General features: G+C 51.6%; 1 protein-coding gene across 2 annotated transcripts in view; it reads left to right on the forward strand.

Annotated features, from left to right (window-relative positions):
- The first annotated feature begins 7,370 nt into the window (after positions 1–7,370).
- KIAA1671 (KIAA1671 ortholog) overlaps positions 7,371–13,840 on the forward strand; it is a 138,263-nt gene continuing 131,793 nt past the window's right edge. For both annotated transcript variants that reach the window (XM_058531661.1, XM_058531662.1), the window contains exons 1-2: positions 7,371–8,975; positions 10,976–11,051. In XM_058531661.1, coding sequence (XP_058387644.1) covers positions 7,435–8,975; positions 10,976–11,051 — 1,617 coding nt within the window. In that variant the 5' untranslated portion in view covers positions 7,371–7,434. The remainder of the gene's footprint in view (positions 8,976–10,975; positions 11,052–13,840) is intronic.

Raw genomic sequence — 13,840 nt, forward strand, 5'->3', positions numbered from 1 at the left:
GAATAATATTCCATTGTGTGGATAGATCACATTTTGTTTATCCATGCATCCATTGATAGACGTTTGGGTTGTTTCCACCTCTTGGCTGTTGTGGATAATGTTGCTTTGAACATTGGTGTGCAGGTGTCTGTTCGAGTCCCTGCTTCCAGTGCTTTGGGGTGTGTATCTAGGAGTGGGCTTGCTGGGTCATATGGTGATTCTGTGTCTGGTTTTTGAGGATCTGCCATCCTGATTTCCACGGGTGCTGCCCCATTGTACATTCCCACCAACGGTGCTCAAGGGTTCCAGTTTGTCCACATCCTCACCAGTACTTGCTGTGTTCTGTTTTTTTTTGTTAGTAGCCATCCTGATGGGCGTGAGGTATCCTTTACATCTGAACATCGTAAAAAGCGGTTATTCTGGTTAAGCCGGTGTGGACTTTGGAAGAAATCTAACAGGGAGGGAGGATGGGGTCGACATGACTCCAGCCACCCACGGGCTGGTCACTCCGCTGCTCCAGCTTCTGTGTCCTCCTCTATAAGACGGGGTTCCTGACAGGCCTTGCTTCTGTCGATTGTTAGGGGGACGAAACGAAAAAATCCTTGTCAAGCACGTAGCACCATGCCTGGCACACGGTATCTGCTTAATAAATAATAGTTATTTTTATTCTTACCTTTCGAAAGCTCTGGAAGTGGACAGAAGAGAAACTTCCATGTTTTGAATTGATGGGGAGAGCGCAGCTCAGAGGGAAACTTCTGGGACCGAGGCTTAAAAAGAAATCTGTTGGCACCAACCACATCAATGGAAATAAAAAGGAATTTTAAAATAAAAGGGGATTTTGAAATTTACCAACAATTCCACCCCAGGTCCCCAACACTTTTCTTTTCTTTAGTCCTTTCTCTCTTCCAGACCTTGACCGTTTGTGTAAACAATCTTTGCTGTTGTCACAGCCTGGAATACCAAAGGATGCCCCACTGCCATCCTCCCCGCAACAGATTGTCGTAAGCGCTTTCCACTTCACTGCGGAGACCTCCAACCTCACCTTTGAGGGATGCAGAACAGCCCCTCCCGTGTGGCTGAGATGCTTCCACCTTTTGTGGAAAGTGTGGATTATTTGTAGGTTTTTGCTATTATAGCCACAGCAACCATCTTTTCCTGTCACAAACTCAGGTATGAGGGGACTTTTGTGCCCCTTGGGGTGTTCTGAGCAGGCTGGGAACTGGACGGCTGGTCTGCCTGCCAGTGTTGCAGCTTTTGTGACGTTTCAAATGGCTTATGAATCCTGGATTTTTTCAAGTAAGGGTTATCACCCCAAATCCGGGGTGTGTTATTGCTGTACTTGGATAGATAACACTGCAGTGGACATCTTTGTGTATATGGCTTTCTCTTCTTTTCGATTCTTTCCCTAGGATACGTTTTTAGAAGTGAAATTACGGAGTCAAAAATAAATGAATGTTTTTGGGGTGAAGTATATTGGGGAAAAACCCTTGATTTGTGGCCAGAAGATTTCAGCCCTAGCTCTCGCCCTCGCTAGCACGTGATGTGGCTCCTTTTCGGAACTGCGTTTTCCGCATCTGTAGAATGTGGTGATAATTTGAAAAGCACAAGGTTGTTGAGAGTGTTAAATGAGAGAAGGCAGAAGGTGACAGAGTCCCTACGTATGGTACCTGACTCTTGATGGAGTCTCAAAAAATATTAGCTGAAAGGGAATGTTGCCAAATTGCTTTTGTAACTCACACTGCCCCTGGGAGCCGATGAGCATATCAGTTTTCCCACACCCACGCCTGCAGTGGGTATTATTATTTTCTTCTCTCAGGGATGCTCTCCTTTCAAGTAATTTTGCACACTGACTTTATGTCTGGTGTGATGTCAGACCCCAGGGATACAGCTGTGAGCCAGACCCAGGACCCTCCTGGCCAGGAGCTCCCAGCCTAGAGCAGGAAACAGAGGCAGCCACCAGGTGTGCCATCAACGCTGGGCTGGGGAGAAGCAGCGGGAGTTAGATTCCAGAGCACAGAGGAGATGCCTGAACCTGCCCTGGGGCATCAGGGAAGGCTTCCTGGAGGAGGAGGTGGTGTTGGAGCTGAGACTTGAGGGATTAGTGGATATGAGCCAGGCAGTGAGGACATGGCAGTGCAGAGGCGTGAAGGCAAGGAAGAACACAGCGTGTCTTGTGACCTATCTGGGGTTTGTTGTGCTGAAGTATCTGAGTGCGTGTGAGAGACAGACAGACAGACAGATGGGGGCAGTGCCAGTCATTAGACTGAAGCTGGAGAGATGAAGAAGATCCAGAACCGGCAGGGCCTCGGGGGAGGAGTATTTGATCTTCATCCAGAGGGCAGTGGGGACACACGCGTGGAGTGACGTCATGAGCAGAGGAGGGACGTGATGGCACCTGTACATGGCAGACTCACTCTGGCCGCTGCTGGGAGAGTAGATTGGGGGAGGCTCCAGCAGAGACGGGAATGTCAGTGAGGAGGCGGATTTTAAATGTCCCTTCTCAGTGAAGTTTTCCCTGGCCACGCCGTCCTTTATCGTCACTTATCTAACATGCTATCTGTCTTGCTTAATTTATGTTGTTTATTGTCTGTTCCCATCATTTTGCTTGTCAGCTCTGTGGGAACAGGACTGTCTATATGTTTTGTTCACTGCTATGTACCTGTCACATGGCCCAGAGCGTGGTACACAGTGGGTGCTCAATAATTGTGTATTGGAATGAATGAATGAATGAATGAGCTAGGGCCGCAGCCATGGGACCGAGAGGAGAGGATGCACACACTCCAGTGACGCGAGACACTGGCCCCTTTCCATCTGGGGCCTGTGGGTGGACAAACCGTGTGCGTTGACGGCAGTCCTGCTCTTCTGGGTGGACACGGGGGTGCACTGGGCCCTTCTCACAGCGCCCCCCACAGGATGGATTCGCAGATCTGGGAGCCTGGGTCCCGTTCCGGAAGACACACTGGGGAAGGTGTCAGGACTGGCTCACACCCCTCACCAGATGGTGGCGTTCCCGGGAAGCGGTACCCAGAGACGGCTGAGTGAATGACTGGTGAGCGTCCAGATCGGATTTAAGGGTGTCATTGTGAACGATCGGCAGCAGCTGTTAGAATGAATCAACGCGAGCGTGAAGCTGCCACACTGTCGGGTTTTGAATGGAAGTGCTTCTCTTGCCTTCTCACTGGGTGGTTCTCTCCAATTCCCCCGGGGGACCGTGAGCTCCGCGGCTGCACCCCCAGCCCCGAGCACGGAGCCTGGCTTGCAGAAGGAAGGTCAGAAGGATGGACGAATGAATGCTCTTGAATGACTCCTGCCTGATTTCAGGGACTGTTGGTCTTGGTGACTCTCTTCCCCGGAGGATGGTTTTCTCTGCATGAAATTGTAGGAAATGGGAATTTCAAACCTTGCAAATCGATTCAGGGAGATCAAGCTTGTGGATCAACAGCAGAGACATAGCTGAGGTCAGATGGACATCCTCGGTCTCCTGGTCCACTGTAGCCTCCTGACGCCATGGATCAGCCTGGCTCCCCGTCTGTCCCCTGGGCCGCCTTCCATGATAATTAACATAGAAGAAACCAGAGGTGGCTCACACTCTGTTCCCCTTCTTTCTTCAGGGAGATTTCGTTTACTGGCTTTGGCCACAGTGCTAATAGATTTAAAAAGAGCGAGCGAGGCCACCCTGGGAATAAATAGCAGCTGGCCCCTGTGTGAGTGGGCTTCTGAAATGTTTTGGAAGAGACTAACATCTCTTAAATTAGCCATAACATATGTGATGCATTTAAAGTAGGGTTTCAAAGCATATATTTCAGTCGGTTTCCTTGTATTTTACAACAGGTTAAATGGAAACCTGAGAATCACGGGTTTCTAGGTTTGGGAAAGACTTAGAAATGTTATTTAGCTGTCCACTGCAGTGGTTTAAAAACTTATTTTTATTCTGCTGTTCATTGATTTATGAATTGATTCGTTGATTCATTTCCATGCAGCCATATTTACATATCAGCTATTTGCCAGGCATTTTAAAGGGAAATGGGAGAGGAAGCCTGAGATTTAAAGGAGATTGCAGATCACAGAGATGCTGTTCTGCTAGGAGGGTGTGGACAAGGAAGTCTTCCTTCTCTTGTCTTGCCCTTTGTCCTTCCTTGCGACGTGGCCCCTGAGGCGGGTTCAGGGATCCCCAAGTGGGGCGACGTTTGACACTAGCACTGATCCTAATCCAGCCGCAGTGCTCTTGGTGACTCTGCCTAGGAAAAGCCATAGAGAAGGGTTCATTCCACGTTTGGGCAGGGGGGCTGGTGTGGCAGTGGGGGTTAGTGTGGTCACAGCGCGCATCTGACTGTGGAGCCGCTCCTGTCTGTGGTCCTCTTGGCGGGGTAGGCGGGTTGAGCTTCCAGCCGAGCTCTTCACGCTCTTTGGTTCTGTCGTCCTGTAGCACATGACCCATGGCTACTCCAAAGCTGGCCAGAGCCAGAGCCACTCACCTTATGTCCTAGACTTAGTGTCGTGACACTCACGGCGCCCGGACTTATTCAGAATCTTAGAAGAGTGGAGAGTGGGGCCAGGAGAATATTTCTTCATTCGTTTATTTATTGATTCCATAATTATGTATTCGGTGCTATTATATGCCAGGCCGCTGTGCTAGCTACTGGGGATTCAGGGTGCCTCTGGGGGCTTGCCACTGAATGGGAAAGGCTGATGTGACGTAAAGGATCGTGCACTATTAAATGTCACTGTGGAGCTATGATGAGTCCTGCCGAGTATCTTTGGGGCTCCGTGGACATGTGAGAGGGAGGGTGCTAGGTTAGAGGGGGGCAGAGCTGTCTGAGCCGTGATCTTAGGCGGGGGTGGGCCTGTGTCTGTGTGTGAGTGAGAGGGGTATCCCAGAGAGCAGGCACAGCATATGCAAAGGCCCTGAGGAAGCGTTTGAGGACCTCCAAGAGATGCAGTGTCCAAATCCTGCTGAGCAGGAGAACCAGCTCCCAAATCAGCCAGCACTGTGAGCGCTCAGAAGTCACCTTCTCTGAGCCGAGGAGTCTTCCGGGACCACCACTCCCAATTCTGGGCAGTTAATCCTCCTATTCCTGTACTTCCACGTCCCCCTTTATAAACCACGGTGTTTATTGCCCAGCGCTCTAATTGCTTGTGTGTGTGTGTTTCTCAGCCTGTGGGTTCCCTGAATGCAGGGGGATAGTTCTTGTCCATCTTTGTGCACACAGTAGGTGCTCAATAAATGTGTATCAGAGGGCCGGGCTCCTCTCCCGTTTTATTGAGCAGCTACTGTGCACTCAGCACTCTTTCTCTGCGCACGTGTATGTATCAGGCTACGATATCAAAAAGCTGAAAGGAGCGTGAGTTTTACAGGCTGAAGGAGACGCCAGCGGATGCAGTTGGAGCTCGAAAGCTTTTGCGCCGTCTGTGCACATATTGCCGGAACTCCGGAGCCGAGGCTGTCGCCCTGTGTCTCCCCAGACCTGCCGAAACCCAGCCTGCTGGGACGAGCCTCCCCTCCCCCGCCCGCCTCTGCCACGGGAGTGCGCGGACAGCCAGCTCGCGCGGACAGGTGACACCGTCGGCTTGCTCCGGCAGTCACACGTCCCCAGCCAGGGCCTGCCAGCTCGGGTGAGTGGGGCTGGAGCGTTCGGGGGTGCAGGGCACCTGCGGGTTCTGCCAGGGAATTTTCTCTCTGTCCTTTGGATGCTGTTATTGTCCTGTGTCTCATGTCCAGGCTGTGTATGTGTCCCAGGGCAGGGTTTCAAGAGGTCACGGGGGCTGGCTCTGAAGGTCAGCAGTCCTGATTTGGGGCAGGACCTGGGGTGCCTGAGAACTCTGCCCGGGGTCATTGCGGACGGAATCTGTCTGTTCTCCAGTTCTCCGTATCTGTCCCTCCATCCTGCCTCTAACTGTGTCTAGACAGTGTTCTCCGCTTTGGGAAGAAGGAATCTGTTAGCACCATCGAGCATGTAAGGAAGAGAAAATATCAAAATCTGTCTGCCTTTCTTCCCTGCAGGCTGCTGAGTGAGTCAGAGCCGGGGGCAGCAGTGCGGGGCCCCGGGAAGGGGAGCGGGAGGCTTGCGTTGAACCAGAATACCTCCCACTTTTAGTCCGTCTAGATGGGGGCAGGCTGGGGGCAGTTTGGCAGGGAAAGAGGATGCTGGTGTGAAGGTGCGGGCAGGACCGGGGAGGAATCAAGAACAGCGACTTGTCTGGCACTTTTTAGGACCAGAAAAGAATAAAACGTAATTTTGAAAAAGGCAGAGTTGCAAAGGGCGAGGACTTGAGGTTATTTCAGTTGCGTGATGGTGGGCAAGTCGGGCGACCTCTCTGGGCCCTTTCCCTTCATCTCCATAATGGAGATAATGATAATCCCTGCCCCTCGGGGTTGTTGGAGAATTAATGAGAGAGGAGCCTCCCGCCTTGAGAGAGCAGAGCTCATAGCTGAGGAACAAAGGGGCTTACGCCTGAGCTGCTGCAAAGTGGGGTCTGATAACCATCGTTCCCACGTCATAGGGTTGTAAGGAGGATGTTATTTATAAAACATCGGAAGCACTTGGCTTATCTTGAGGCCTCATGGTAAGCCCTCACCATTAGCTGTTGCTTTTCTTATTGAGACTCTGAAGGCAGCCAGCATAAAATAGGCGTTCAAGAGAAAAGAACCCAAAGGCAAACAATAACAGCAGGGGGAGTGAAAAATGAAGATGGCTTTTTTGTTCAAGGCATCAGAATGGCAGGGGAGGGGAAAGATAAGGGACGGTCTGGTGGACTTGGGGGTTGAGGCTTGGGTTCCGAGGCCAATAACCAACTTTGTGACCTCTGGGACTCCAGTTTTGGGTTGCTGTGTGAGCTGGGGCTGGTCGCTTACCCTCTCTGTGCTTGGCACCCACCACAGGGATGTGACAAGGATCCGCTGGGATGCCTGATGTGGGCAGGCTCTGAAATAGGAAAAGGCCTCAGGGTAACAGGAGTGAGAGAACGCGAGGCCTCTTACTGGGGCTTGTGCTGGGCGTGTGTGGTGGGACCTGGGTTCGAATCCCGACCTTGCCTCTTACTCTCTGAGTGACTTCAGGCCTGTTACTTGGCTTCTCTGAGCTGGTTTCCTTATCTGTATAGAAGAGAGAATCACTTTTGACCCTAAGAGCTGGCCTTGAGATTCGCTGAGTTAGGAAAGTCCTAGTGGACGTTGTTGCCTTTCCCTACCCTTTGATCTGGAAGGAACTTCAGAGACGGCCAGTTAGTCTACTCCCTTTGCCCAGAGCTGAGAGGTGGACAGACTGGCCCGGGCTTATCTGCTGAGGTCAGTGGAGAGCTGTTGTCCAGACCTGGGGCTCCAGTCTCTCGGCCCTGTTCGCCCGAACCTCTCTTTTTTGACCCCGACACTGACTTAATTTTAAATTTAATTTTTTTTCCAGTGGTTGCGTCTCCATTTCTGATGCTCTTCATCCCCATGGATCCACAGCCGTAACCATGGTGACGCGCGTCGAGGTCAGCTCCATAACTTCCTTGACAGCAGTACCAGGCCTCGGGGAGATCGCCAAGGAGGAGACCCTGAAGCGGACCTACTTCCGCCAGGCTGGTGACACCCCTGCGGCTCCCTCGGCGCTGCTCCTGGAAGGAAAGAGCCCCCTCCGTAGCCCGGCCCGCTTGCTCCCCCTGCCGAGACTCGCCCCCAAACCCTTCTCCAAGGAGGAGGCCCCGGACGTGCAGCCCCCCGGCCCACCCTCGCGGCCCAGCCTGAGCAGGCCGTCTCCTTCCTCTGGGCTCTCCCAGGACGTGGTGGCAAAGGCCCCGGGCGAGAGGATGCCCAGCCTGGTGGGGCAGGAGGCGGCCCGCGGGGAGGGCCTGAGGAGAAGCTCGTCTCTGTTCAACAAGGCCACGTTTCTGCGGCCCAGCCCCAGCACCATGATTCTCTTTGAAACCACCAAAGCCGGGCCCACTCTGGGCCGCGGGGTGAGCGAGGGGGCTCAGGAGGCCGACACAGGCGTGTCTCAGGAGGCCGCCGCGGGCCCCCGGCCGGAGGTGGCCGCCAAGCCCGCCCTGCCTGCCCGGAAGCCTGTGGGGACCCTTCTCCGGCCAGTCTCCCTGTGCCAGGACACAAGGCCAGCTGCCACCCAAGAGGGGTCGGGCCCGCACGAGGCACTTTCCAAGGCCAGCGGTGTGGGGGACGTGGGGGGCCCAGGCCCGGAGCCCAGGCCTCGCCTGCGGAGAAGGCCCGTGTCGGCCATTTTCATCGAATCCCTTCAGCCTCAGAAGCCGAGCTCGGGGGGAGCGGCTGCGGTGGGGAAGGCGCCCCCGACCCCTCCTGAGAAGCCGTGGGTGAGGAAGCCCCGGCCTCTGTCCGTGGACCTCACGGCCCGGTTCGAGAGCAGAGAGGCCTTGCTGAGGAAGGTGGCCGACGAGGCCACCACGGGGCCCCCCGCCCAGCGCCGGGGGCCGGAGCGGTCCGACTCTGAGCCCAGAGTGGATGGGAAGTGTGTGGGCAAAGCACAGGTTCTCCTTCTTGGCCCGGAGTCGGACTCCCTGGAGGTGGATGCAAAGGTCCACGCACGGAAGGAGAAGATACTTTTTAAGCAGGTGGAGATGGGTGGCCTCAGGCCCCCCGGGGGCACAGCCAGGGTCACCCCCACAGACGGCCAGAATCTCGGGGAGGAGAGAGCCAAGCCGGACGGGGAGTTGGAGAAGGCGCCCAAGTCCCCTTCGCCCAGGCCGGGGAAAGGCCCAGAATTTGCTGACGGGGAGGGCCTGGCGCGGGGAGAGTGGAAATCCAGGGGCAGCCTCACGAAGTGCATCAGCCTCTTTGGGGAGGAGAACGCCTTGGCCTCGGCAGCGGGGTCCGAACCTCCGCTGGCCACTCCTGAGTCCCCCTCGGTCACACCAGAGCTGGAGACAGCGGGGGTGAGCGTCCAGGAGCGGATCAAGGGCTGGGCCGCCGAGAGCACCGAGGCAAAGCCGGAGATCAGGAAGAGGGTGTTCCAGGCCCGGCCGCTGTCCGCGGATCTGACCAAACTGTAAGTGGGAATATCCCACGGGCCTCACTCAGCCCCCGAGCCCCCCCCAAACCTCCCACTGGAGACCCCGCACGAAAGGAAACTGCGGGGGGCCAGGCTCCGTGCTGGGCGCCTTACACCCGCTCTCTGGGCTTACCCACAGCCCTGAGACAAAGTGGCCTTAGCTTCCATTTCTCAGATGAGGGAGCTGAGGGGTGGGGAGGTAAGACAGCTCCCCTCCGGGTACAGTGTGTGCCAGCAGCAGGGCCGCGAGCTCCATTTCCTTGTCCCTCGGGGAGGTATCGTGCCCATTTCACAGATGCAGACGGGAAAGGTGACGTACCGTGAGGAAGTCAGGAGCCCCGTGTCACTCCAGCTCAGCCTATCTCCATAGCTAAGCTTTCCTTTCCGAAAGTCTGAGGATACTTCATCCACGGCCTAAACCTCCCTGAGTGGCCCGCAAAATAAAATCAGATGCGTCAAGGTAACTGGGGCAGGTCGCTTCCCGTCTTGAGCCTCGGTTCCTTCGTCTCCAAAACGGAAATGACGCTAAGGCCTTCCTTAAGGGATTAAGGCAAAGACGCAGAGAGAGAATGCTGGAATCACTGCCCGCGGGAAGCCCTCAGTCCTCTGCAGCTCCAAATGATGTTATCACTCCTGTTAGTTGATGTGATTTTCCAAGCTTGTCGGGCCCCGACATCTCTTGCTCGTTTGTTTTCCAACAAGTGGCTTCTCAGCTACAAGAGGGAGATGCCACTGGGTGTGTCCACCAGCTCATTAATGACGTGCATCACTGACATACTTTGTCCGGGATGGAGCTTCCAGGGGGCGGGGCCTCTGGGCAGACTGCCCTCCCGGCCCTGGGAACCAGGGCAGCCAGGTGGCCAGAGTTAGACCAGTGGTCTCAGCATTTAGAATCACCTGGAAAAGTACTGATGCCTGCCCCCCCCCCCCCCCCCCCCGGGAGAGATTCTGATTCACTCGGTCTGGGGAGAGCTCCTCTTTTGGCAGTTTTTAAAAGCTTCCCGAGTGATTCTCCTGTGCCACCAGGCCTGTGAACCCCTGAGCTCAGGTAACAGAGAATGAGGTGCCCCCATCAGGAACCTCACACACCTCCTCTCGCTGCGTCCTCCCAATGCCTCAAATGATTCCCATCTGACGGATGGGGAAACGGAGGCTCCGGGTTTAGAAACAACTCATGCGCAGCCTCATGCCTCCCGGGAGGCAGACCCTGGACTGCTGTGTCAAGTTTAAGTGGTTCGATTTCCCTCCCCTCCCTTTGCTCTGCAGCCCCAGCCCTGAACTAATCTTTAGGCATCGCCTCCAGAGAACTCTTCAGAGACGGGAACGTTCTAGCCCCAGAGCTCCCCTTTCTCCCTCTTCCCCTTTACAAGTGGGGAAACAGGCCCAGAGAGGGAAGATGACTTGGCCAAGGTCACCCAGAGAGGCAGAGACAGGCGCGTGCCCCCACACATTCCGTGACGGCCCCCTGCCCCCGAGTCCCCTGGTATGTGGTGGGGCTGCTCTTGTGCCCGGGGTTGCTAACAACAACCATTAATTATCCCTTCTGGGGCCTCTTCACTGTTCCCTAAACGCCCTCGTGTAGCTATTAGGGCCATGGGTAGCCTCTTATCCGCCCTACAAAAGACGATGGGGAAGTGTTAATTATCCTCGTTGTATAGATGAAGAGACAGAGGCTCAGGTGAGGTCACAAGCCCAACCCAAGCTCTCGCAGTGGGGAGGCAGTAGAGCTGGGACGAGCACCCAGGTCTCTTCACCCAAGCCTGGGGCTCCTGCAGCCCCGATGATGCTGTGTTTAAGGTAGGCTGTCCCCACCGGGCCCCACTTGGTTTGGTGACCTGAAAGGAGATACCTTTTCTCAAAGCAAATCAGGCAGCGTTGTTTTCATGATGTCAAAGTTGCCTTCACTCCTGGGTTCCTGAGTGAGTTACTGGGTGTGGGCTGGAGAGAGTCCCAAATTCTGTGACTCCCCATACAAATAACTTGGATCTCTGTACCAGGTTTTCAAGTCCAGCTTCAGGCAACGAGAAGTGTTCGGAGCTGAGTGGCGAGCTCTCTAAGGAACCCAGAGAAAAGGTAAGCAGCCGCTGTGTCTGCCCGTCTTTGTTTCGGGTGGGTGGTTATTCTTAGTGCAAAAAGAGCTTTCCTCATCTTCAAGACCCAGGAAAGAATCAGGAACCTCTCATGAACAATAAGACATTTTTTCCTTTAATGTGGGCACTTTTAAAGTCCCTTCTGCCATGATGGGTTGTGAGTCCCTGTTCCTCGGTGTTAAATGCGGTTTACGAATGGAATCGTCAGGTATTTATTTTTTTCTGTGCAAATAGGAGGGGAAACGTGGCTTTCCTATGGAGGAATGCCTGCTTTGTTAAGAAACTAATAAAGGTGACAAAAATGTTAATAGAAACCCCCTCAATTTCTCTCATTATGGTCCCTGCTCCCTTCCCCACCCTGACTTGCCACCTAGCAGAAGGAGGTCAATTACCAGCAATTAAATTGCTTAAAAAGTGTTTTTATTTAGTCTGTTTATTAAAAAAAAGCTCATAAAATAACGGCTAGGTATAACTGATTTGTGGTTGATGCTTTCTGCAGAGTTCTAATTTTTTTAAAAAGAGCTTTATTGAAGTATGGTTGACATATGGTAAACTGCACATGTTTGAAGTGTGCAAGTTGATGAATTTTGACACGTGCACACCTGTGACGCTGTCATCACCATCAAGATAGTGACCATCTCCAGCACGCACAGTTTCTTCTTTGTAATCCCTCCCACCCCCTCCTCCCCCAAGCAACCGCTGATCTGCTTTCTGTTACTGTAGATCAGTTGGCATTTTCTAGATTTTTATATAAATGGAACTAGTGCTCTTTTTTTTTTTTTTTTGGGGGGTCTGGCTTCTTTCACTCAGACTAATTATTTTGAGATTCATCATGTCGTAGCGTGTATCAGTAATTCGTTCCTTTTTATTGCCAAGTATTATTCTGTTGTATGGGGAGAGCATGGTTTGTCTGTCCACTCACCCTTTGATGGACATTTGGGTTGTTGCCAGTTTTGGGTCCGTAGCGAGTAAAGGTGCTGTAAACGTCCGTGGGCAAGGCTTTATAGGAGCATCCGTTTTCTTTTCTCTTGGGTAAATACCTAGGAGTGGAATGGCTGGATCCAATGGTAGGTGTGGGTTTCACTTTTTAAGAAACTTACGGAGAGTTTTAAACACCAGAGCTTGGTTCCAAACCTACTTGTGCGCATCCCATTGTGAATCGCCGACAGAGGTGAGCTGGCTCTGAACCACTGGTGGGGTCAGCGGTTTACCTGGCTTTTTGTCCTAAGATCTTCTGAATCATTTCTTTGACAATGGTTGGGAGAGGCTCCAATTGAAGGAAAACCCCCCTTATTCACGTTAAAATACTGTGGCAGCAGCAGAAAGAGCTGTGCAGAGCATGTACAGCCAAATGTGGATTGTCATTGAGTCGAGGGCGTGGGTTAAGGCAAATTTGTTATTTTATCTGTAATTTTGTATACGTTTGAAAACTTCCAAAAACTGTAAAATTGATAAGGAAATCCTTGCTTTAAATATAATGAGATTTCATCTCTATAAATAGAGTTTTCATTTAGTAACTTTTTTTTTTATTGTGGTAAAATACACACAACGTAAAATATACCATTTTAACTATTTTTTTAAGAACAATAAATATGTTTTTTAAATTTAAAAAACAAACTGTGTATACACACGCACATAAAAATACACACACACGATAACGCAAGGAGAAAGTTCTGGAAAGTTCTTCCAGAATACACTCCCCGTTGATAACACTTGTCATCCGGGAAGGGGACTGGTGTTTGAATATCTGAATGACGGAACTAAAGGACTTGAGCTTTCTCTGTATTGTTTAGATTCCTTTACAGTGAGAATGGATTCATACATTATTTATGCAAAGTTTATGTAATAAAATATAAACAAAATTTTAAAATCTATATACTGGTTAAATTGTTTAATGGCATTCCATCATCCTGAGTAGAGATTAGCAAACTGTAGCCCTGCCAGCATTATGACTATTTTAAAGTGAACAATTCAGTGACATTAAGTATATTTTCAGTGTTGTGCCACCATCACTGCTGTCTAGCTCCACAATTTTTCATCACCCCCGTGGAAACCCCTTACCCAGTCACTTCCCATTCCCCACCTCTGGCCCCTGGCAACCGTGATCTACTTTCTGTCTCCATAGACTTGCCTATCCTGGATATTCCGTATAAATGGAATCATAAAACATGTAGGCTTTTGTGTGTGGCTTCTTTACTCAGCATAACATTTTCAAGGTTCATCCATGTTGTATCATGGATCAGCACTTCATCCTTTTTTATGGCTGAATACTATTCCATTGTATTTGTAGACCGCATTTTGTTTATCCGTTCCTCAGCTGATGGAGTTTTGGGTTGTTTCCACCTTTTGGCTCTTGTGAATAGTGCTGCTGTGAACACTGGTGTACAAGCTTTTGTTTGAACACCTGTTTTCAATTCTTTTGGGTATATACCCAGTAGTGGAGTTGGTGGGTCCTATGGTTGATTCTATGTTTAACTTGTTGAAGTAGACTTATTTCTAACAGAAAAAAAGATTTTTGAAAAATTATGGAGTAATACATGCATATTATAAACGTGGAACAGAGCTGAAGTCTTCACGATTAAAAGACGGTGTTGTCCTCCTCATTCCTTCCTCCCACCGTCACTCCCCACTTCTCGTACTCACAGTCTGATTTATAGCTTTTCTCCACTGTTTACCTACATGTACACACACACACACACACGTGTGGTTTTTTTAAAACGGCATTATATTGTAAATAGACTGTTCTGCAGTCTGCTTTTCTCCCACCAACAC

The sequence above is a fragment of the Diceros bicornis genome, chromosome 35 (genome assembly GCF_020826845.1).
Source record: "Diceros bicornis minor isolate mBicDic1 chromosome 35, mDicBic1.mat.cur, whole genome shotgun sequence".
Taxonomy (NCBI): domain Eukaryota; kingdom Metazoa; phylum Chordata; class Mammalia; order Perissodactyla; family Rhinocerotidae; genus Diceros; species Diceros bicornis.